At 33.9% G+C, this 25814-nt stretch overlaps 1 protein-coding gene across 2 annotated transcripts in view; it reads left to right on the top strand.

The window, feature by feature from the left end:
* HCRTR2 (hypocretin receptor 2) overlaps positions 1 to 25814 on the top strand; it is a 108764-nt gene that overhangs the window by 69132 nt on the left and 13818 nt on the right. For both annotated transcript variants that reach the window (XM_032864506.1, XM_032864505.1), the window contains exons 2-4: positions 944 to 1122; positions 8502 to 8745; positions 15559 to 15674. In XM_032864506.1, coding sequence (XP_032720397.1) covers positions 944 to 1122; positions 8502 to 8745; positions 15559 to 15674 — 539 coding nt within the window. The remainder of the gene's footprint in view (positions 1 to 943; positions 1123 to 8501; positions 8746 to 15558; positions 15675 to 25814) is intronic.

The raw sequence follows: 25814 nt of genomic DNA, 5'->3' as shown, positions 1-25814 counted from the left end.
ATTGAAAATAGCTGGCTCCTAATTCATCTCACTTCAGTAAATATTTCTTATGTCTCTACTACAAGCTGAGCACTGAGGGAATAGAAAAAAGAATCAAAGATCATTCTTAAACTTCTGGGAATCACAATTCAAAATCAAGTAGAAATGAATGCAGTATTATGATACATTGAGAAATGTCTTGTAAGGTAAATGAACTGATGTTAAGCATGGATTCGACATTCACACAGACTGACTGATTCAATGAAAACAGTATAGTCTTACATCATCTTCCTTTTTCAACAGTTATTTGTGCTCTTTACAGGATCAGTACCTATTTTCTTTGTATAGTTACTGTCTTGGTCTATTTGGGCTGCTATAACAGAATACCACATACTAGGTGGCTTTTAAGCCACATAAATTTAATTCTTACAATTCTGGAATCTGAGAAGTCCAAGATCAAGGATGTGGCAGATTCAGTGTCTGGTGAGGGTCAATTTCTTGGTTCATAGCCAACAGTTTTTTCACTTTGTCCTCAAGAAGTGGGAGAATCAGAGGATCTCTCTGAAGTCCCTTTTATAAGGACACTAATCCATTCTTTTTTTTTTTAAGATTTTATTTTTTATTTTATTTATTTGACAGAGAGAGAGAGATCACAAGTAGGCAGAGAGGCAGGCAGAGAGAGAGGGGGAAGCAGGCTCCCTGCTGAGCAGAGAGCCTGATGTGGGGCTTGATCCCATGCCCCTGAGATAATGACCTGAGCTGAAGGCAGAGGCTTAACCCACTGAGCCACTCAGGCGCCCCACTAATCCCATTCTTGAGGGCTCTACCATGATGATCTATTCACCTCCAAAAACCCACCTCTTAATACCATCATACAGGGTGTTAAGATTTCAACATATGAATTTTGTGAGGATATGAATATTTAGTCCTTAATAGTAACTATTCTTTTTCCCCCCCAAATTAGTTTGTGTGGCAGTGTGGAAGAACCACCACATGAGGACGGTAACCAACTACTTCATAGTCAACCTTTCTCTGGCTGATGTGCTCGTGACAATTACCTGCCTCCCAGCCACATTGGTGGTAGACATCACTGAGACCTGGTTCTTTGGACAGTCCCTCTGTAAAGTTATTCCATATTTACAGGTAATTGTTTTTCACACTTCTTTTTATCCAAACACAGAAGTTACTGAAAAAGTATTTTCTATTAAATATTGAAAAGTATTTTCACTTGTAATCATCTTTTAGGTTAACTAGTGAGCTAAGAGACAAATACACTTGCTTACAGAATTAGCAAAGTTGAGAAAAGTAATACTTGATATTTTGGGGTAAATAAGTTAAGTTCTGGGTAAAAAAAGATAAAGCAACAGAATCCTCAAGTCATTAGATGCTGAACAACCCTTTTATTTCTTTGATGTCTAATTTTTCCATTGTAAAATGAGGAAATTGAACAAATTAATGATTAAGGCTCTTCTCATTCAAATAAGCAAGTTCTGTCTATTTTTATAAGTGGTTTTGTTTCACACTGAGAAATTAAAGCTATGTGATCAAAGCAAATACAGTAAACAGATTTTAGTGTTGGTTCTAAATTATACTACCAGGTTTGGAATCTCTGTTCTGCTTTATTGAATGTATGCCATCAAGACAAATACATAAGTTCTTTGTGATTCAATTATTAAAGAAGGATGATAATGAATCGTACCATAAAAAATTTGAGAACAAATACTTTCAGAGAATAATTTTGTGATGGATATTCTGATAGCTCTAAAAATTTTTGAAAGTGAAATGTTTTCAAACTAGTGAACACAATCACATCCCTCAAAGAGATGGATTCTCTTTAGCAACTGGACAGTGAATGAGATTGTGCCATTCTCCACTTGTCTTCTTGTAACCATCCTCCACCCCTCATTCCCTACTCCATCCAGTTCCCAGATGGTGATCACAGTATTTGGAAGGGATGAAAATATGCTGCCAATAATGAAAAATTGGTGCAGGTAGAACAATTGGACATGCCAACAACAACAACAACAACAAAATCAGATACAGACCTTACATTCTTCACAAAAATTAACTCAGAATGGATTGTAGACCTGAGTATAAATTGTAAAACTATAAAACTCCTATAAGATAACAAAGAAGAAAACCTAGATGATTTGGGTTATATTAATGACTTTTTAGATACGATACCAAAGGCATGTACCTTGAAAGAAATAATTGATAAGCCAACTTCACTAAAATTAAAAACTTCTACTCTGTGAAAGACCAGAGAATGGGAAGACAGAGACCCAGAAAAAAATATTTTCAAAAGATACATATAATAAAGGACTGAAATACAAAATATACAAAGAACACTTAAAACTCAACAATAAGGAAACAAATAACCCAATTTTTAAAAAAATGGCCCTTAAGATCTTAACAGAACTTCATCAAATAAGATATACAGATGGCAAAGAAGTATGTGAAAAGATGTTCCTCACATACCTCATCAGCAAAATGCAAATTAAAACAACAAAGAAATACCACTATATACCAATTAGAATGGCCAGATTCTAGAACTCTGATAACACCAAATGCTGGTGAGAATATGGAGCACTAGGAGCTCTCATTTACTGCTGATGGTACAGCACTTTGATACACACTCTGGGAGTTTCCTATAAAACTATACATACTCTTCATATGATCAACAGTTGCATTCCTTGGTATTAACCCAAAGGAGTTGAAAACTTACATCTACACAAAAACTTGCATACAAATGTTTATAGCAGTTTTATTCACAATCACCAAAACTGGGATGCAAACAAGATGTCCTTCAGTAGGTGAATGGATAAATTAAGTGTTGTACATCCAGACATCCAGGTAGAATATTATTCAGCACTAAAATGAACTGCCCAGCCATGAAAAGACATGTGGGAACTCAAATGTGTATTACTAAGTAAAAGAACCTGAGAAGACTATATGTTACATGATTTCTATAATATGACATTCTGAAAAAGACAAAACTAGAGAGAGAAAAAAGATAAATGGTTGCCAGAGATGAGCACAGAAGATTGTGATATGATAGTGTAATTGTGGATACATGTCATTATACATTTTTCTAAATGCATAGAATGTACACCACTAAGAGTGAACCAAAATATAAACTATGGGCTTCTTGTGATGATGGTGTCAGTGTTGGTTCATCGGTTGTAACAGATGTACCACTCTGGTGGAGGGATGTTGATAATGGGACAGATAGGGAATGTATAGGAAATCTCTGTACCTTCTCCTCAATTTTGCTGTGATCTTAAATTTAGCCCCAAAATAAAGTTTTAATTAAAAACAAAAGTTGGGGGAGACATAAATAACCCATTGCTAGAAATTATGTTGATTAAGCTTTTGGATCTGAAATTTTTTTTAAGGTTTTTTTTATTATTTTTTAAAGTTTTTAATTTTTTATAATTTTTTATTTTTTATTAACATATAAAGTATTATTAGCCCCAGGGGTACAGGTCTGTGAATTGCCAGGTTTACACACTTCACAGCACTCACCATAGCACATACCTTCCCCTATGTCCATAACCCAACCACCCTCTCCCTACCCCCTCTCCCCAGCAATCCTCAGTTTGTTTTGTGAGATTAAGAGTCTCTTATGGTTTCTCTCCCTCCGGATCCCATCTTGTTTCATTTATGCCTTTGGATCTGAAGTGTTTTGAAGAGATCTTTAGCTCAATAGTTTTTCAATAACCTCATAAAGAAAAGTGATAATCTTTTAGATAAGTTTAGACATCATTGACAGAATAGCAAGTGTAAAATGCCATGGACATTGTAAGCTTTATTGCAAACATTAGCTAAAAGGTTAGTTTGTGTCAATCAGATGAAAACCATGAATATGTTACAAAAATAAATTTCAGTAACTTTTTCTGTTTTGAGATAAGTAGTACATTGAGCAACAGAGAAAAGTATCCTTGTTTTTTAAAAATCAGTAACAAATTAGTCTTACAGTTTTGTGTAGAGACGTAGATGACATTACAAATAACCCAGAATTCTAATATTTTACCATCTCTTGGTTTTAATAACCACCCAGGGGAAAATTTGAGGGATCCTCTTAAGTTTCAAGATACCTGCTGTTTTCCGGACTCTTCCACTGGCCGAGCGAGAATACTTTATGCTCTCTCTACAAACTAGAAGATTCCTCAATGAACAGTGGGGTGATGAGGGAGGAGTGGATCTTCCTGTAGTAGGTACAGTCCTGCTCTAATGTACATGATAACTTCTTTTAGACCAGGTATTCCAGACTCTTCTGTGAACACTCAAGGACCGTCTGGATGTAGTGTGTATCCAGTAAGTGATGCAGGACATGGGTCCCTCTTAAAATTATTGATAGTACTATTTCATTTAGCACAACTTATTAACAAGTCCTACAGTGATGAAACATCTTCTTTTCCTGAGAGATTTTGTTAGCTTCTCTATAGATCGTGTCCTGTCTAGTCAAGACCTCAACTGATTCTCTCCTCCATAGGCCAAGGAAAACTACAGAGTAACTACAAGATGTAAGTCAAGTGAAAAAGACTAGACCCAGTCATTACCTCATTCAGCACTACTTCTTGATGAAAAATTATATATGCACAAAAAACTTGGTGCCCTGGTAAAACTAATATCTTCAAATTCTCTCAACATTTATTGCCCATTTTCCATAGAATTTCCCCAAATGGAATGAACAGTATCAATGGACAATAAGCTGTTCATTCGAATTTGAATAGTTGTTTTCCCTTAGTTGTGATATTCTGAAACTGATGTTTCAGTTTCATATCAGTCTCTGATATGAAACTTATGTCCCATTGAATGTTTAAAAACATATCACAAAAGTGTTTATCCAGCCAGATTTTAAGGTTATTCTGTTATGTTTGTTATTCTTAGGACATGTATTAATTTTCTATGACTTATATGTCCTTTTTCTTCTAAATACAATATAAAGAAACCTTTAGGTTTATGACTGATATATAATAACACTTCTCAAAATGCTCAAAAATCTTAAAAATCTCACAAATGTAATAAAGCTTTGCTGAATAATTCAAATGACGCTTTTGTATCTTTAGTAACTCCGTAAATCTAAGACTATTAACATTAACTGGGCTGTGTATCATATAATTAACATAAATTTCTTAGAAAATTAAGACATGTTTCATTTTTCTTCTCACACTTATAGGAGCAGTTGGCTACTTTTTTAGAGTGACTTCTTTTTTTTTTTTTTTTCAATTGCAGAAGAAGCTCTGCATAGGCAATGTCAGGAAAAGAACAAAAAGCCACCTCAGATGGAGATGGTGGGTGATAGGTGGTGGAATAGGGTTCCTTCACTCTCAGTAACACTTTTTCACCTTCCAGCCTATCAGTCCCTCTATCCAGATCTGTGATATAACAAAATTTATTTCTTTTTTTTTTCTTTCTCTCTCTCTCTTCTTCTTTAGTTTAAAATTTTTATGCTTTTTAAAAATTTTTTTATAAACATATAATATATTTTTATCCCCAGGGGAGTTTAAAAATTTTTAATGTAATCTCTATACTCAATGTGGGGCTTAAACTCACAACCCAGAGATCAAGAGTCTCATGCTATACCGACTGAGTCAGCCAGGTGCCCCTGAATTTCCATTTCTACTTGCCATAGATCTTTGAGGTCTTTTGTCATAGCTATATGCTAGCATAGAACAGACTCATCATTTACTGGAACAAGTCTCCAGCATTCCCCTGACTACAGAGTGCCCATAGTATGGATAAAAGGTCGAGCACCTATAGCAGACATTCACATCATCTTATCCCACCTAATTTATAACATTCATACTCTCCACTGGATTCATTCTCAAATGATTTGGTACCCAGTTGATTTAAGCTAATATCAAATTCTAAGTGAAAAAGGCACACAGAAGTACATTCCCAGAAGTGAAAGCAGTAAGAAACTCATTTGTAATCACTCGGGATAAGATGCAACTTTATATACTCTCCCAAGAAAATGTTGTTAATTGGATGCTGGTATGTATTATGCACCAGCAAATACAGTAGTCAAACAGTGAATATTAAATCATCAATTGCCAAGGGTCCATTCAATGGATCCCACTGTTAGATTAACAGCATATTCTCTCATGTAACAGATGACTGTTCCTTGGTTGACTGGATGGCAGTCTTTCAAGTGAACTATTTTTTAATTAATTATTACTATTTAATAGTAAAGGAAAATACTAGAAATGATTTTTTAACTTGAATCATGTTATTTCTATCGCATTTACTTATGTTGATTAGAATTCATGAATGATAAATCACTAAGTCTTATTGAGCATTTTACCCTTCTGATAGCTAAATGGGATAAGTATAGCCCTAGCCCAGAAACAAGGAAAGGTCAGCTGTGCAGATCTAAAGTACCACGGGTTCTATTCCCAAGTTACCAATAGTATTGGGGTCCCTGGGTGCTTGGCATATTTGCAAGGGAAAAAATGAGAGTTGGGAGGCAAAGTGGTTGGTTTAAGAAGGACACTTGAATTAGCTCTAAGGTGGACCAGATAATTCTCAGGAGTCATCAACCAATCTAAACTTTCTCTGATAGAGTTCAGCCTTTAGAGTTACATTTAAAATGCAATTAAACCTTCAATAATGTAGTCTAGTTTAGGCTTTTACTTATAATTTCCGTGATTTTTTTTCCTCACTAAAAAGCAGCCTGTTCCAATTAAAAGCTAGACTGCTAAGCTTGAGAATGGAAGAGAAAACTAATAGTATAATCACCATAATCACTGCCATAATCATAATAAGTAATAACTACCACTTACACAGCATTTATGGGACAGACCAGGGCTAGGCATTTCACATCTCAACTACTCTCCCTGTAATTCCACGGTTGGGCACTATTATCATCCAGTTTTACAGATGAGAAAACTATAGTATAGAGAGGTTAAGGAACTTGGCCAAGATCATACATTTATCAAGTGAGATTGGATTCATACTCAGGAAACCTGGTTGCAGAATTGATTTCAAACTATACTGCCTTTTCCAGAAAGAATCAAAAGAATCAGAGTAACAAGAATTGTATCCTATAAGTTTCACTCACTTAACAGAAAAAAATAACAACACATGTGCTTACAACTGTAAAATGGGTGGGGTGCCTCGGTTGCTCAGTCGGTTAAGTGCCCAACTCGTGATTTCTGTTCAGGTCATGATCTCATGGGTTATGAGATTGAGCCCCATATCAGGCTCTGGGCTCAGCGGGGAGTCTGCTTGAGATTCTCTCCCTCTGCCTCCTGTCTGTTGCACACACATGTGTGCTCTTTCTCTCTCTCTCAAATAAATAAATAAATCTTAAAAAAAAAAAACACGATAAAATGGGTAATCCAACACTGCACAACTAGATGGTGGGAGAGGGAAAACAGATTGGCCATCCTGACTATTAGCCAAGAGACTTTTCTCCTGTACTGCCCAGGCTCTTAGATCCTTTTCAGTCATATGCACTGGAAGTCAATGCGTCCACAAAGAAGGTCCTGAGGTAAGAAATAGAGATGGCTCACCTTCCACACAGGGTGGGATCAATACAACCAGGACAGAAATATGAGAAAAAGGACCAGAGCACATTTATTACTTTAGATTGAGGCTTATAACTATTTCTTAAGTTAAAAAAAAAAACTAAGCACATCAAACATTGTGCAAGTAGGTATGGAGACAAGGTTGTGAAAATAAACAAAAACAGGAGCAGTCCTTCCTGCCACAGAGCTTTGTTCCAATAGAGAAGACAGATAATAAATTAATTAAATGAAAATAACTGTACTATATCACATAATACTTATTGTAAGTACTGAGAAGAAAAGAAAAGGGAATGAGGTTTCTTTTTAGAGATGGGATTTTGAGAGTGATACTGGAATCAGTGGTTCATCCATTTAGGAGTACATATTGCATATAATTACATAAACTGATCATGTGGGTATAGGCATGCTTACCATGTTGTCTTTACTATTTCCTTAAAGCTCCAAGTTAAAGTACCACTTATGATGGCATTAATTATGGAAATCTGGACTAGATGAACCTATTTGAGTTTTAGAGGACAGTTGTTCACACCAACAATAAGCAAACTCTGGTGAGGAGATCCGTACAGAATTTGCTTCTAACATAATACTTGCCTATGGGTACAACATGCTTGAAATGAACCAATGTACAAATAACTTTTGTTATTTGAAAATATAGACTGAGGTATCCATAATTTTTAAAAAATGCTCATTAAATGCACTGCAATCAAATTTCTATATGATATTTTAAAAGCAAGACATGTCATATAACACATTTAGCATAAAATGATTGCAATGTTTTCATAACACCTTTATCATGTTTAATAAGAAAGCTGCTTTACCTAATATATTTTTAATATTATTATTTATTAAAAATCCTTACATGAAATATTTTCTCACAACTTTGAACCTGATTATCTGTGTGACCCTTTCTCTACTACGATAAGTATATTAAGAATGATCCATTTAACACCAAGGGCTTCTCTTGTTCTATGTTCTTTTCCTCTCTAGACTGTGTCAGTGTCAGTGTCTGTCCTCACACTGAGCTGCATTGCCTTGGATCGATGGTATGCAATCTGTCATCCTTTGATGTTTAAGAGCACAGCCAAGAGGGCCAGGAACAGCATTGTCATCATCTGGATCGTCTCCTGCATTATAATGATTCCTCAGGCCATCGTCATGGAGTGCAGCACCATGCTCCCCGGCTTAGCCAATAAAACCACTCTCTTTACAGTGTGCGATGAGCGCTGGGGTGGTGAGTACATTATGGTCCATAAACTGACAAAAGTGCAACTAAAAGTATTGTTCCCATGGCCATTATAAAGCTGGCCTTGTGCATTTTATTGACACCTGTTTATATCGTTTTACAAAAGCATGAAAACCAACAGTTTCACAGATTAGGTCTGCCTACTAGGTCCTTTGGAAATACTATGTAGTTAGCTGGTTTTCATATTTTTCAAATAGGGAATGAAAGGAAGGGTTTTTCCTATAACTCAGATTTGATTATGTCAGCTTTTCTTAAATTCTCTAAAACAAAACAAAAGCTCCTTTATATGATCCAAATATGTATTCTGGAATAATTAACATTTACAAGACAGGAAGAGTGTCAAGTTCCTTAATGGGCTTCAGATACAACTGGGAATTTTCATTTTAAACCCATGTCCTGCCTGGGAACCTGACTGGAGTTGAGTATGTGGACCTGTGCTCTTCTCTAAGTCAGATTATCTCCATATGATATGTTTATTTGTAACATATTAAGATGATAAATTATATCACTGACATAATTGTTTTCTGATTTAAGAATTATATTACTTATGAATCTTCTTTGTTTCCCAGTCTGTTATATATGGTAATTAAATTTAAACAAGCAAAAGTTTGGAGGTCTTATGTTCCTTTGGTTCAAAACTCTCAGTGACAGCCTTTGAGGTTTTTGTAATAGTGGAAACACTTCTTTCAATGCCTAATGATGGCACAAACCTGGACACAGCAAAGAATGACAGGAAATCAACTAATCCTGCATTTGAGTATGTCATGTACTAGTTACAAAATTATTACATTAAATTTGAGGAAAATGATATGTCTTCATCTGGATAAGTGTATATCAATGGCTCATAGTCAGAGAATTTAGACATTAGGAAAGAATTTTTTATTTGCCAGATGCACATTTATGCTTATTAAAAAATGTATTAACAAAAGCAGTATGCCCCAGGGATTGATTATAGATCTGGTATTTTTGAGTATTTGACTCTTTGAATTTATATGAACTCCTACATTGATACTTTGATTTGAAACAATGAAAAACAAAAAGGCACAAACTGAAAAATAAGGCATATGTTTGACGACAAGATAAAATTTAAACAACCCTGGGATTATTTTTCATATATTATCCCAAGTCTTAACATTAACTAAAATGTCACAATTTACTGTGTCTCTTATCCCAAAAACTAATTAGCAATTCACTTGCTGTATTTTCTCTGGATCTTCTTCATCTTTTCCCCATTAGTGGTGTAGAAAAAAAAAAAACAAAACAAATGGAAAATTCCAAAATGGTAAGAGTATTTCGTAAGAGTCTTAAGTCCCATTTATTTAATGTTCAAATAACATCTTGAGCACTTAGGATATGCCAGGAATTATGCCAACCTGGAAAGAAATAGATTCTGCCTAGGGGAACACATTCCATGTAATGAGACTGAAAGGCAAATAAACACATGTTTATGGTGTGATTAGTATTTTAATATACTGGTGTACAAAGTGCTAGGAACACAAATATGAGAACAAGCTCAGTCCTGGCCATGTGAACAAAAGTTTACAAAGAAGCTGCCAACATTTCAGCAAAGAATTAAAGATGAGGAGAAATTCTCCAGATGGGGAAGAAAGGAAAGGATGTCCAGGAAGCAAGAAAACCCATAAAATGAACACTATCCCTTGAAGAAGAAAAGAGGATCCAAACCTCTAATTTCTGTCATGTAGGGATATGCAGCCTAATGAACTGTGTTTGGAAAGAAGGTTGTTTGGGGACCAATTGTGACATGTCTTATGCAATTCTTATCCAATGAGTTCTGTCTGGAAAGCAGCCTAAAGATCTCTCGATCAAAATGTGTTAGTTAATTAATGATGAAATTGAGCCATAAATTATTTACAGATTATGAAGCAAAGAAGTATATTTAAAATTAAGCTTCCAACTCAAAATTTGCATCCTTTAAGTTTATGAAAATGATAGATTAAAACATCCACCTATGATTTAACCTGTATCAGTAGTATTTTCTCTGAAATATTTTGATAATTAGTTGATAAGTTTGTGGACTCTTTCTATAACCTTTTTTTTTGTTTGCTTTCTTGCTTTTTTCCTTCCTTGTTTCCTTCCTTCCTTCCTTCCTTCCTTCCTTCCTTCTTCTTCCTTTTTCTTCCTTCCTTCCTCCCTCCCTTTCTCTTCTTTCTTTCTTTCTTTCTTTCCTTCTTTCCTTCTATGTTGCCCTGAATAATCAAGTAGCATTCACCTTCATTACCAAAAATGATTGCAGAGCTAGGGAATCCTGTCAGTCATTCTGATTAAATCAATAACCATATCATTTTCTAATTACTTTGAGCAAAAATATAAATATCTAAAACATTTCAATGTTTAGCATTTTATTATCTAGCTGTAACAATGACATTTTCTTAAAAAAGCCAGCAACTACTATTGAGTATTTATTTGTTTGTTTTTTTGTTAAAAATTTTATGTATTCTATTTATTTAGTGACAGAGAGACAGCACAAGCAGGGGCAGGGGCAGAGGGAGGAGAGAGAATCTCAAACAGCTCCATGCTGAGCACAGAGCTGGATAGGGGACTCAAACAGGTGTTTGTCACTTAACTTAGTGAGCCACCCAGGAGCACCTACTGTTTAAAATCTAAACTCAGCCTTCAGAAGTTATTGAGGAAAACTATTTGAAAATGATTTTGTATTAGCCCACAATTACTTAACATGATTATAAAGGTTTAAATTAAGCAATACGAAGTTGAGTATATCATCCACAAAATCAAACAATGAAATTTCTGAAATTAACTTTTTGAATATTAAATGAAGTTGTTAATCACTTAATGTTTTCAAGAATATGAAAGAATTAAAGCAGGTTCTTCCCATTTTGATCATTAGACTGTTTATTATAATGATTTTTACATAGTATAAACTTTGTTTATATAGACTATTTAGAAGTTCACATTCAGTTTAAAACGTTTAAATTTGGACATGTGTGTGATAGTCACAACCTAAAAAGTCCATAGGAAATTACCTTTTACAGTGTTGGCTCTTGGAGTTCAAACATCTTTCCAGTCAAAAACATTTAGCCCAATTTTAAAAAATTTGTTGTGAAATATGTTTTATTTGAGATTAATTCATGAATTATATTTCTTATTTTTATCCTAAGTTAAATCAGTAACACAGTTATAGAAACAGATGATGATATTGTAATTGTCCTAGAGCCAATATATTCCAGCACGGATGTAGTCATGTGGTCATTTGATCTATATCCATCAAAATACTTTTAGGAAAGCCTTGCAAATGCTATCTCGCTCATGGTACAAAATAACTAAGAACTCTTTCTTAGTTTTACTGAAAATATTACCAGAAATATTTGATATTTTGTCAATAAATTATTTCTGCAACTCATTATCTTTATTATTCCCTATGGCTTATTCAAAAAAAAAAAAAATACCACAAACCCCAAGTTCCAGCAGACACACTTGATAACTCAAAAACAAATAAATGTGTTAATATTTATTTTAATGATCTTTAAAGTATGTCTTGGTATGTGTTACATTAATTCTCACTTCCAAAATATTAAAATTATTCCAGAATTATAGCCATAGTTCTTTGATTACTTGATTTGCAAATGCATAGTTTTACAGAATAGTTCCTATTGGAAGGAAAGTAACTTTGTTTTTGCACTTAATATATAATTGTCTTACCAGTCATCCAATGTTTAATGAGCATATGCTGTTAGCCAAACATTTTTCTAGACACCAGAGTTCATAATCTTTCTTGGAGCTGCTGAATTGTTCTTTGGTGGTCTGAAAGAAATAGTAATGGAGCCCTTCTTTATAGTCAAACTAATTATAGCATCTGGCCTATAATAAGATTTTGAAATATATACACATTTATGGAAAATATTTATTAGAGAGAAGATAGTAAAATATATTAAAAATTCAGGTAAACTTTAATGGATCTATAAACTTTGAAAAGATAGTTTATATTGAATATTTGGGAAATTAATTTACTCAGCCATTGAGTCCCTAATGTATGTAACATGAAAGAGAAAATGTTTGTCGTTTTTTGGATAATGAGATTAACAAGTTTTTTCAATAATGGACCTAACTTATCTGAGATTAATTCTTGTCTTATTAATATACGATATTATTCTTTACTCTCTGACTTCAGTGACTAAATAAAGATCCACATTTTCTCCTTATTTATTTGTTTGATATATATGCAAGAATTTATTATATTGTGTCTATTTATCAGTTGAGTAGAGACACCAACTTTGAATGATTGTCAGTCTTTAAAATGTGGTTTTATAGTATGAATGCTTAAGTGGAACAAATTTCCTGTCACTACATTCTAGGTTATATATAAGTGTCTTAAAAATATTCAAGACATTGTTCATCAAGTGCAGAGAGACTGCAAAGATTGCTTCAAAACTTATAACTTAAAATTCCAATGACATTTCTGGTTTTTTAATTAGCTTAGACTGTAAGCATGAAATGAAGAATGCTAAGACTATCGTGTTTCCCCAATTATCTCTTTATTAAAACATTCAATCCCAGCCTGCAAGTGTAATTTCACTTGATCAATTTTTCTGTGTGGGTGCTCATTATCATAATACACATTTGCCAGCCAATTACATATTTTACCGACTGTTTATAAATATACTGACAGCAGAATGAGCTTTCTCTCACAGCTGTATAAAACCCAAACTGTTACCACAGTGAAGGTATCCATAGCTACAATTAAAAAAGAAGAGTATGCCCTCTCAAACCTACTAAATCTATCCCCCTCTACTCTCTCAGTTTAGTCTGAGGTAGCAACATCAGGGCTTCACGGGTATGTCGGCTTCAAAGCTGTATTTTTATGTGGGGATGTCATGGGACACCTTCTTCACACTCAGGTGTCTGGGAAGTGCTGAAGTCATCCCCCAGCTCCTTGGAAATGGGGTTATGGAAGGCTGCTCAGGCTGCAGCCCTTGAAGGGAAGGCTGTCATTCCTCCCGTCAGGCTGCTTAGATTCTATCGCTTTTTTTGTCACTGGTCTGTTGTACAGGATAAACTTGAAAGGAAGTTAGAAACTGAAGAGCTAGGTGTGGGCCACTTGGGCAACAGAGGAGCTAAAACTGATGCCCCAAATCCATCTCTTAGACCTTCCAGCTAGCACAGGCACCCTGCTGGCGTCTCTGGAGATAACAGTGAAGAAAAATATTGACCAGATAAATACAGGGTTTTAGAAGGAACACTAAGGAAAATGTTAAAATCAACCAACTCAACTAAACTTAACTAAGCAGGATAAGGTTATGAACTCAAGACTGTGGAGGATATTCAACTCATAGATATACTTAAAATACACCGATAAACTTATCGATTACTGTGGTCATCTTCATAGTTATTATTGGTTAATCCTGAATATAAATTGCCCTTACTACATTTGATCACATAACTGAGTCTTCATGGTTCTATATGCCCTTTCTGAAGCAGTGAAAAAAATAAAATGCATGGAGCTGATAGCGTGGTATCTCAGTAATCGTGTGGAACTAACCTAATTGCCAACATCAAAGTCATATTCAGTTGCTTAATTCTTAGAAGTAGGAAAAAAAAAAAGACTTTTCTTTGTTAGCAATTGGAATGATATCAAATTATGGCCTTTAATATCCATGAAATCCATGTAGGATTTATTCTGTTTCCTGTTTTGCATTTAAGTAAAAGTAGCTGGATCACTGTGATATATTCAAATACTAGTATAGGAAAAATATCCTTGAAAGCATTTAAAATGTCAGTAGGGGGACCTGGCTGGCTCAGTCAGTGGAGCATGTGACTCTTGATCTCAGGGTTGTGAATTTGAGCTCCATATTGGGTGTAGAGATTACTTAAAAATAAAATCTTTAAAATAATGAATAAAAATAATTAAAAGTCAGTAACAAATAAATTTTAAAAAGTCAAAAAATTTATATTAAGTCACAATGTTATTACTTAATTGAATGATTGACTCTTGAATAAATAACTAATCTATGATATGTATCACCTCTGTACATAGACTTAATGATAAGAAATCACTACAATACTGAGGTGCTTATGACTAAGTAAATGAGGTGAATATTAAAAAAAAAAACACCATAATTGTTGAAAAGTTAACTTTAAAAAACCCTAAAAATAACATTTCTTATTAAAAGTACATGCATACATACTTATGTATAAAGACAACATAGTGAAAGAGAAATTTTATATTGTTATAGTAATCAACAAAAAGAACCATTAAATGTTCACTGTGTTTATTTTTCCAAAATTTTTCCACATTTGTATATGGAGGTACAACTGGGAATAGCTTCCCATTTCTCAGGAAACTTACATTCTAATAAGGAAATCAACTCAGTTTATATTCTTTTCCCAAAAGCATTAACAATTAGGTTAGATTATCTTGTTTCTTATTGCAATTTCAAGTGTAGCCCAATCCAAATTAATTTTTTGTAATTAGCCAGAGATAATCAGACAGAAAAATTCTTTTTGATAAATGAAATCTTGACTTTGGATAGCCTATGATAGCACAAATTAAGAAATGGCTAATTGTTATTCTTCTCTGAGTACATTAAATAAAATTAAGACTTCACATTTAGTGTGTATGTGTATACTAAGTGTAAGCAGTTAATATGATATTACAGTATTTGCGTGTGTGTGTGTATAATATGCCAGTGAAATCATACATATCATATATCATATCATAGAATCATAAGTTAAATGTGTACTTTAAGGCAAAACATGGAAAGACATACCTTTAAAAAAATCTGTGAATTATAAAACAAGATTTTATTATTTTGGCTTTCATTCCAGGTGAAATTTACCCCAAGATGTATCATATTTGTTTCTTTCTGGTGACATACATGGCACCACTGTGTCTTATGGTGTTGGCCTACTTGCAAATATTTCGTAAACTCTGGTGTCGCCAGGTATGTATTTTCAAATAATTTCCTTGTGTTTTCTATTGGATGCACTTAAAAATAAAACTTAAGAGGGGTGCCTGGGTGGCTCAGTCGGTTGGGTGGCTGGCTTTTGATTTTGGCTCAGGTTGTGATCTCAGGGTCCTGATGTCATCTGCTCCGTGCTCAGTGGAGAGTCTGCTTGAAGATTCTCTCCCTCCACTCCTCCAACACATTCTCTCTCTAAAATAAACAAATACATCTTTAAAAAAATAAATAAAATTTAAGAATAGACAGAACCAACATAACATGCTTACCAAAGAATTGTGTATTCTTCTAAAATAATGAGGCCCAAATAATGGAAATATGTCTTGGCATTTTTTTTAGGGTGATATTTAGGGAGTGTATTTATGAACTGCCTAAATGAGTTTAAATTGTAATGTTCTGTGATTAATTGACTTGATTTTTGTCTAGGACTAATATTATAAATTTTACTTTGTATGAGAAATAACAAAAATTTCTTTAACGTTTCCTGAGACTGTATGTAAAGAATGTTGTCTTTTAGATCATATTTATGTAGTACACTTTTATTATGTGTTAAGTCTCCAACTCCAAAGATCTGATTTTTTTTTTTTAGCATAGCAAAGAATCAGGCAGAATTTCGACTTTTAGAAACAGTTTATCATGCTGATTTGGGAGTATTGTAGTTTGTTAGATAACCTTGCTACATCAACAAGTATATTCATTCTCTGTTATTCATTTATCAAATATTTATCGTATTTCTTTTGCATGTGTATCTAATAAAAAGCTAAAAGCTCCTGTCAAACTCATTGTGAATTCATAGACTTGAGGAGGGAAAGAGTCAGATGCAGAGTGAAAATCATCTTAATAAATATAAGCTGGGGATCAGAGGGAGGTGTGGTAGAGGAGTACCTAATTGCAAGCAGGAAACATTTAAGCTGAACATTGATGATTCCAAGTAAATCACCAAGTTTAGACAAAGAATATAACTCATCCTCTTGGACTTACAAATTGTATCTTAAAATGCCACATATCTTGGAGATGTATCTCTCTCTTTCTGTAAACTTACTGCCAGTACTTAGAGCTTATCAGGCTCATGGAAAGCCATGCCCTTAATCTGTTTGTTCTGATATATTTTATCCAACTGATGGAATTTACTGGTACACCTCAATTCATTAAGAAGAATTCACTAACCTTTTATCTGGTCTTTGTTTGAGGAAGAGTCTTAATTAGGGTCTCCTTCAATGTTTCTTAGTCAAAGCAATTTTCAAGGTATCTTTTACTGGTTGAATACGGGCAATAGTTGCATTTTTCAACCTTGTATATCTTATAATTCCAAATTGTTTCGATTCCTTTATTTTTACAAAGCAACAATTACTTTTATAACCTTTAAAATGCAGTCAGTACCAATACTTACTATCATTCTAACTCCCAGTCTTTTCAACTAAGGTAACAAATGTGTGCCACTGTAGAACACGAGTTGTATTTTCCCAATCCCAGTGATAGTTTCTTCAGTGCTATTCCCCTGACCACGATATCACATATTTTAGGGTGTTTGTTACTAGCACACTTACTTCTTGGTAAGTTTTATTATACTGGTCAGTTTTCGCTAGGTTATTCTGCTCTTAAAAAACAACAAAAACAATGCATGTGGCTTGCAGCAACAGTGTGTCTCACTCATGTTCCATGTCAGTAGTGAGGACAGGCTGTGGCTGTGCTCTACTTACTGTCTTATTTCAGAACTCAGACTAAGGGAACAGTATTCTCTGGGATGTGCCATGCTGTGACTGAGGTAAAAGGCAAGGAAGTGGGAAGAAATATACAACATCTCTTGGATCTTTGCTTTGAACTGCTATAATGTTAAGTCTCTTCATACTTCTTTGACCAAAACAAGCCATGTGGTTAAGCCTGACCTTGGCGAAGGAAAGAATCCTTCCCTTACAGAAAGATGCTACAAGTCATAGAGCAATAAGAATCTTCTTGCAAGCTGAGGAGTGAATAATCACAAATAATATAGTTCAAAGAAGTCAGAAACACAGACTCAAGGTCCAGATTGTATGAGTTTATATCCTGACTCTACAACTTAATAGATGCTTAATTTTGTCAATTTCTTAAATTTCTCTGCCTTTCTTTTATTATTTGAAAGTAGGGTAGAGGTAGATATCTCATATAATTATTACACTTATTTGATGAATTAATTCAAGTGCCTAGAGCAGAGAAAGTTGCTCATTGATTAAAATACCTTAACAATATCGGTTCTTTCAACTAATTCTGCCGATAGATCTAAAATAACAAGTATGTGTTGAATCCAGGTATGTGACTACTTTCTTAAATAGATCTCTATCATAGTACTTTTTAAAAAGATTTTATTTATTTATTGAAAGAAAGGGAGAGAGTACAAAAGGAGGAAGGGACAGAGGGAAAGGGAAAGAGAGAATCTCAAGCAGACTCCTTGCCAAACATGGAGCTTGACATGGGGCTCAGTCTCATAACCCTGAGATCATGACCTGAGCTTAAATCAAGAGTTAGACATTTAACTGACTAAGCCACTCAGGTGCCCCATTTTCATAGTACTTTTCAGTAACATTATAATAACCTTTTGTATTTGTCTATCTGCTCTACTCTAAAGCTGAAGACAGTACACTCTAGCCTTCATCTTGTATCCCTCCAATTTGTATATGCTTAGAACATACCAGTTGCTCAATAAATACTTTATAAGAAAAAAGTGAGTAGAAGAATAAGAGAAAGTTCTGGGAACACTTTGATAGAAGAGAACATCGGGAAATCCATTTCCCACTTACCCAGTTACTATTCATAGAAAAATTGGAATTTGAAAAATTTCTTGAAAGAGAAAAAGCATTGAATGAGCATAGAGGAATGAAGATGTTTTAGATTGAGTTTGCGATTTTGACCAGGAATGTTCAGTGTTAAGATCATTCCCTACTTCCATATTTTTTACTAGTAAGTGTATACTACATATAATAGAAGTTTTTATTTGTTTATTCATTTATGTACAGACTGACATAACTTTAAAACTCTTTGGAGGTAACTAAATCTGTCTTGTTCATCATTGAATCACCAGCACTTAACATGGTATCTTGCACTAAGAAAGTATTCCAAAAAAATGTTGAATAGATAACTGCTAAACTCCGCCCTGTTTATTTCTCCATTATTTAAGCTTATAGTTCTTCATGTCTCAAACTCTAAAGAAAGTTCAAAATTGTATTGCAGGTTTAGAAATAACCCATATTCTTTTGATGAATTGTTCTGGTTAGCATAAACCATATGATCCAAAAGATTTGCAGTAAAATGCTTGGGCTGTAAAACTAAAAACATTTACAAAACAGATTGGAATGGAAAATGACAAGTTCAGCTGAGCTCGCTTTAGCAGCCACTATAAAGTAAATTAACCACAAATGGGTGATTATGTAGAATTCTGCTTGAGCAACTCTGAATTTCCAACTGTTAATGTCTATAAACAGAGTTCCAAAGTCTTACGTGTGCCATTGGCTAAATCAAGTGAGCCATCAAATGGAGGGCCTATCCTATTTGCTTAAAATTACAGATGCATGGAATCTGTTATATACTTTGGAATTGTAAGATTATTAGTGAGCAAAGTGTATGACCTTGTCTGACTTTCTCAAGAACTTTCAGCTTTATTAAAAGACTTAACCAGTGCTTTGCTACAATTAATTACTTAAATTCTTTTTTGACAATGTGACTCAGGGAATTTAGTCAGTCTGGAAATTCTACAGACTCTTCTCTAAAAGTCTTCTTTTTTAGACCCACTTAATTTTAGTTAATGTGACTATAACAATGTTCTTCCCAGTTCTGGACCTCAGATAATTCAGCATTTAAATTTTAATCATCATGTGAACTCATGTTAACTCATTCCAAAAACATTTGGTAAGCACCTATATTGTCTGTACGGTTGGAGGAACTGGGGATGAACCATAAACCATAACTGATATTTGAGTCTGAACTAAATTTCAACTTACTAGGGAGTATAAATTTGAAAACTTTTCCTGTCCCAATTTTTCTCACAGTCTTTTCTACTATTCTTTATTCTTCAACAGTCTTCTGAGAAAACTTAAAATAATTAATGGTAGGTAATGACAAGTCAGTCTAGTGTGAGGGAATAGACAGCAAACTGGAATTGCAGAGGCAGAAACAAAAGCTGGTAACTCAAGTTCACACAGAGAAATAAAGAACACTAGTAAAAGTAACTACATAGGGGCTCCTGGGTGGCTCAGTGGGTTAAAGCCTCTGCCTTTGGCTCAGGTCATGATCCCAGGGGCCTGGGATTGAGCCCCGCATCTGGCTCTCTGCTCAGCAGGGGGCCTGCTTCCTCCTCTCTCTCTGCCTACTTGTGATCTCTGTCTGTCAAATAGATAAATAAAATCTTTAAAAAAAAAAAAAGTAACTACATAGGTAAATATGAAAGAGAGTATAAATGTATTTTTCTTTGTAATATTTTTATTCTCCCATTTGACTTAAGAGATAACAGCATAAAGCAAGAATTATAAAACTGTAAAGATTCAGCTTATAATGTAAAGATGTGATACAAAGGAAGGAGATGGGAATGAAACTAACTTGGAGCAAAATTTTTATATGCTATTAAAATTAAATTACCATTAATCCAAATATTATTTAGGCTGCTAATTGTAACTCTCAGGGCAACCACCAGGAAAATACTCAAGAAACTATAGTGAAAGAGAGAAAAAAAAAATATGAAAATGGTATACTAGAAAATACTTATTTGGGGCACCAGTTCATTAAGCCTCTGCTTTCAGCTTAGGTCGTGATCCCAGGGTCCTGGGATCCAGCTGCATTAGGTTCTCTGCTCAGTGGGGAGCCTGCTTCCCTCTCTCTCTGCCTGCCTCTCTGCCTACTTGTGATCTCTCTCTCTGTCAAATAAATAAATAAAATCTCTTTTAAAAATACTTATTTAACACAAAATAAAGCAGCAATGGGGGAATAGAGGAACAAAATAGACATAATATATATAAAAACAAAATAAAATGACAGATGTAAATTATTCCTTTTTAATAATCAAATTAACGATTAAATAATCCAATTCAATAATTAAATGTAAATGAATTAAGCACTCCAGAGATTGGCAGAATAGATCAAACAAACATAAAATGTCTAATTCTATGCTACCTACAAAAGATGTATCTCATATTCAAAGACACAAATAGATTAAATGTAAAATAGTAAGGAAAAATGTTTACTATGCAAACACTAATGAAAGAAAGCTGAGGTGGCTGTAGTAATATTAAAAGAAACTTAGCAAAACTGTGAGAGTCAGGGTGTCTGGCTGGCTTAGTCTGTGGAGCACACAACTCTTGATCTCTGGGTTGTGAGTTTGAGCCCTATGTTAGGTGTAGAGATTACTTAAAAATAAAATTTTGGCAGGGTGCCTGGCTGGCTCAGGTGGTTAAGAGACTAATTCTTGGTTTGTTTGTTTGTTTGTTTGTTTTTAAGGATTTTATTTATTTATTTATTTATTTATTTGACAGACAGAGGTCACAAGTAGGCAGAGAGGCAGGCAGAGAGAGAAGAGGAAGCAGGCTCCCCGCTGAGCAGGGAGCCTGATGCGGGGCTCAATCCCAGGACCCTGGCATCATGACTTGAGCTAAAGGCAGTGGCTTTAACCCACTGAGACACCCAGGCATCCCTAACTCTTGGTTTTGGCACAGTTTGTGATCTCAGGCTTGTGAGATTGAGCCCCATAACAGGCTCTAAGCTCAGTGGGGAGTCTGCTTCTCTCTCTCTCTCTCTCTCTCTCTCACCGCTCCTACATTCTTGCACATACTCCCTCTAAAATTAATAAATAATTTTAAAAAATCAGTAGATAAAAATCAGTGAGACTGAAAATTGGTTCTTTGAAAAGATAAGAGATAATTACAAGAAAAAAGAGAAAAGATTCAGATCACAAAAATCAGAAGTAAAAGAGGGACATCACCACAGATGTTACAGAAATAGAAAGAGTAATGGAATACTATGAATAACTGTATACCAACAAAGTAGATAGCATAGAGCAAATGGACAAATGCGTAGAAAGTCACAAACTACTGAAACTGTCTAAAGGAGAATTAGAAAATTTGAATAGACCTATTATAAGTGAAGAGGTTAAATTAGTAATAAAGAAATTTCCCAAAGAAAAAGCACAAGTGTCTTCACTGTTGAATTTTACCAAATATTTAAAGGATAATTGACACCAAACCTTCACAAACTCTTTGAAAAAACAGAATATAGGAGAGAATACTCTTTACCTCATTCCATAAGTAATAGTAGTATGCTACTATTAGACCTAGACAAAGATATCATGAGAAAACTATAAACTAATATACTTATGAATATAAGGTAGTATACTCAACAAAATGCTAGCAAACAAAACCCAATATGTAAAAAAAGTTATACATGATGGCCAAGTGTGATCTAGCTCACCAATGCAATATGTTTAACATATGAAAATCAAGAAGAGTCATACAATATTAAAAGAGAAAAGACAAAACCCACGTGACATGATCATCTCAATAAATGCAGCTAAAGCATTTGACAAAATACAACGCCCTTTCAAGATAAAAGCACTTAACCAAATAGGCATAAAAGAGAACTCTTCAATTTGATAATAAAATCTACAAAACCCCACAGCTAACATCATATTTAATAGTGAAAGACTGAATATTCCCCTGCTAGGATCAGGAACAAGATAGGGATGTTTGATCTTATCAGTTCTGTTTAAAATGAATAGAACTAGATACTATCCAGGTCAGTTATTCAAGAAATAATATTAGGAATAATAATAAAATGCATCAAGATTGACAAGTAAAAAGTAAACTAACTCTATTTGTAGATTACATGATACTGTATACAGAAAATCGTAAAGAATCCACATGCAAAAAAATTAAAAACAAGTTCAGCCAGTTTTGAAAATAATAGATCAATAGATAAAAATTAATTTCATTTCTATAAACTATCAAAGAACAATCCAGAGATGGAATTAACAAAACAGTTCCATTTCAAACATCTCTAAAAAGAGTAAAACATTTAGCAATAAGTCTAATAGAAGAAATATATAACATATACAATCACATAACATCATTTAAAAATTAAAGTAGGACTACATAAATGAAATGACATTTCATGTTCATGGATTGGAAGACCTAATATTGTGGATAGAAAACTTCCTCAAATTGACATATGGATTCATCACAATCCCTATCAAACACCCAGCTGTCTTGTTTGTTTGTCTGTTTTTGAACAAATTGGCAAATAGTACTAAAATCAATATGGATATGCAAAGAGTCAGGAATGGCCAAAATGATCTTCAGAAAGATGAACAAAGTTGGAAAACTCACTTCTCAATGTCAAAATTTATTATAAAGCTAGAGTAATCAAGATAGTATAGTATTTGCAAATAGATAGTCATATAGATCAATGAAATAGAATTCAAAGTCTTGAAATAAACCCTTATATTTATGGTTAATTGATTTTTGACAAAACTGTCATCCCAGTTCAATGGGGAAAATCATAGTCTTGTCATCAAATGGGGCTGGGACATCTCTGTATACTCAAAAGAATGGAATTGGACATCATACACCATATATAAAATTTATTGTAGACTTAGATGTAAGAACTAATACAGATCTTCAACTTACAGTGACATTTTATCCCAATTGATCCATCATAAATTGAAAATAATGTAAGTCAAAAATGCATTTAATATACCTAACCTGTATAGAACATCATAGCTTAACTTAAACTACTTTAATGTGTTCAGAAAATTTAAATTAGTCTACATTTGGGCAAAATCGTCTAACACAAAACCTATCTTATAATAAAATGTTGAACATCTTACATAATTTATTAAGTACTGTACTGAAAGTAAAAAACAGAATGGTTGTAAATGTATCAATTGTTTACCTCCATGAGTTCCTGTCTGATGGGCAGCCGCAACTCACTGCCAGTGCCCAGAATCATCAGAGAGTATCATACCACAATAACTAGCCTAGGAAGAGATCAAAATTCAAAATTCAAAGTGCAATTTCTAAATGTATATTACTTTTGTACCATCATAAATTTAAAAAATCATAGGTCAGACCATAGTAAGTCAGAGGCCATCTGTGGTATGAAACTCTTAGAAGAAAACACATTCATTATATGCCTGTGGTCAGACATCATTATGATTTGGTTTAGGATAATGGTTCAATGACACCAAAAACACAGGCAAAAAAAAAATTGAAAGTAGATAAATTGGATGTTATTGAAACAAAAACATTTGTACTTCAAAGGTTACCATGAGGAAAGTGAAAGGCAACTCACAGAATGAAAGAAAATATTTGCAAATCACATATATGATAAAAGACATATCTTAAATATATAAAGAACTCTTTTGATTCAACCACAAAAAGAAATAACCTATTAAAAGTACGCATAGATTGGAATAAACATTTCCCCAAAGAAGATGAACAAGTGGTCAATATACACATGACAAAATGTAATTATTAGGAAAATGGAAATTAAACATACAGTGAGATATCTTTTTACACACAACAGGATGGCTGAAATAATTTTTTTAAAAAGATAATTACTTTGTGAGAATGTGGAGAAATTAGTACTCTCGTTATATGGTTGGTGAGAATATGGAGAAATGTGGAGAAAGAATGTGGAGAAATTAGTACTCTAATGTGTTGAGAATGTGAAGAAATTAGTACTCTCATTATATGGCTGGAAAATGGAAAAAATGTGAAAGTAGAAAATGATGCTGCTACTTTGGAAAATGGTTTGGCCATTCCTCAAAATCTTTAAGGATTACCATGTGACCTACCAGTTTAATCATTAGGTACATACCCAAGAGAACTGAAAATGTGTCCACGTAAAAACTTACACATTATTGTTCACAGCAACATTATACATAGTAGCCAAAAAGTGGGAATAAACCAAATGTCCACTAATGGTTGAATGAATGTAGTATATGCACACAATGGAATATTATTTAGCTATGAAAAGTAATCAACTATTGATACATACTACAACATGGATGAATCTTGAAATTATTCTTAAGTGAAAATAGACACAAAATACCAGGTATTTTATGATTCTGTCCACAGGAAATGTAGAGAATAAGCTAGAACCAGAAAGATTTGTAGTTACAGAGGGTAGTAGGATGGAGTGATGGGAAGTGATTTGGAGTTTAATTTCCAGGTGATGAAAATATTCTGGAATTAAGCAGTGATAGTGTGATAACTGTGATTAACTTTGTCAATACACTAAAACTACTTAACTGTATCCCTTAAAAGGTGAATTAAGGACATATAAATATATCTCAATAAATCTGTTTTTTTTTTTTTAAAGAGAACAAAAAATGATGGGCATTTTAAAATAAGAAAAACATTAAAGATGGAGGCGATTCTTTTATAAAATTCTCCTGCTCAAACTCGGGGGAAGGAAAAAAGGGTAAACACAATCCAACTTGTTGATGCAATGAGAATTTATAAGAGGAACTGTCCAAAGGTTGGTTGTAATTAAAGATTTTAAGGTCCATAGAAATACAGAAGCATGAGAGGATCTAATCAGTAAAAACCATTTGTTGGATTCCAGGAAGTAAAGGGGAAACCAGTTTCTACAAAGAAGAGCTGATTGTGTGATGGAGTAATGTTGAGAGACAACACATTCTGGGAAGGGACAAAGGACAAGAGCCTTGAGTTTGGGGATTGGGTGAGCAGATCATGGATGGCAGTAGTAGTCAGTTGTAGTCCATAAGGGGTGTCTATAGAACCTGAAAGTAGAGCTTTCTATTTTGAGAATGAAGTCAAAAGATGGGACAGATAAAACAGTTACAACCCTCATCTTGTGGACTGAGCAGGCCCATTAAAATTCAAAAAGGGCTTGCCGGGGTTTTAAAAAAAAAAAAAAAAAAAAAAAGTCAAGAGGTCATAGAGTTAAACAGAAAAAAAAGTCACTGGGTCTTGGAGCTCCATCATTCTCAAATGGTAGTATAAGGAATGAGAAAAAAGTCCCATTTTTCTTGCCAGACAGAGAAAGGTAGAGATTATCGCTTCATATGAGATAGCACCTTCCAAGTATCAGTTGTACTCTATTATGGTAAAATAGGTAATGAGCTAAAGAATAGAAGAAAGA

The sequence above is a fragment of the Lontra canadensis genome, unplaced genomic scaffold (genome assembly GCF_010015895.1).
Source record: "Lontra canadensis isolate GAN:19392208 unplaced genomic scaffold, GSC_riverotter_1.0 scaffold27, whole genome shotgun sequence".
NCBI lineage: Eukaryota > Metazoa > Chordata > Mammalia > Carnivora > Mustelidae > Lontra > Lontra canadensis.
This window is presented reverse-complemented; position numbering and strand designations above follow the sequence as displayed.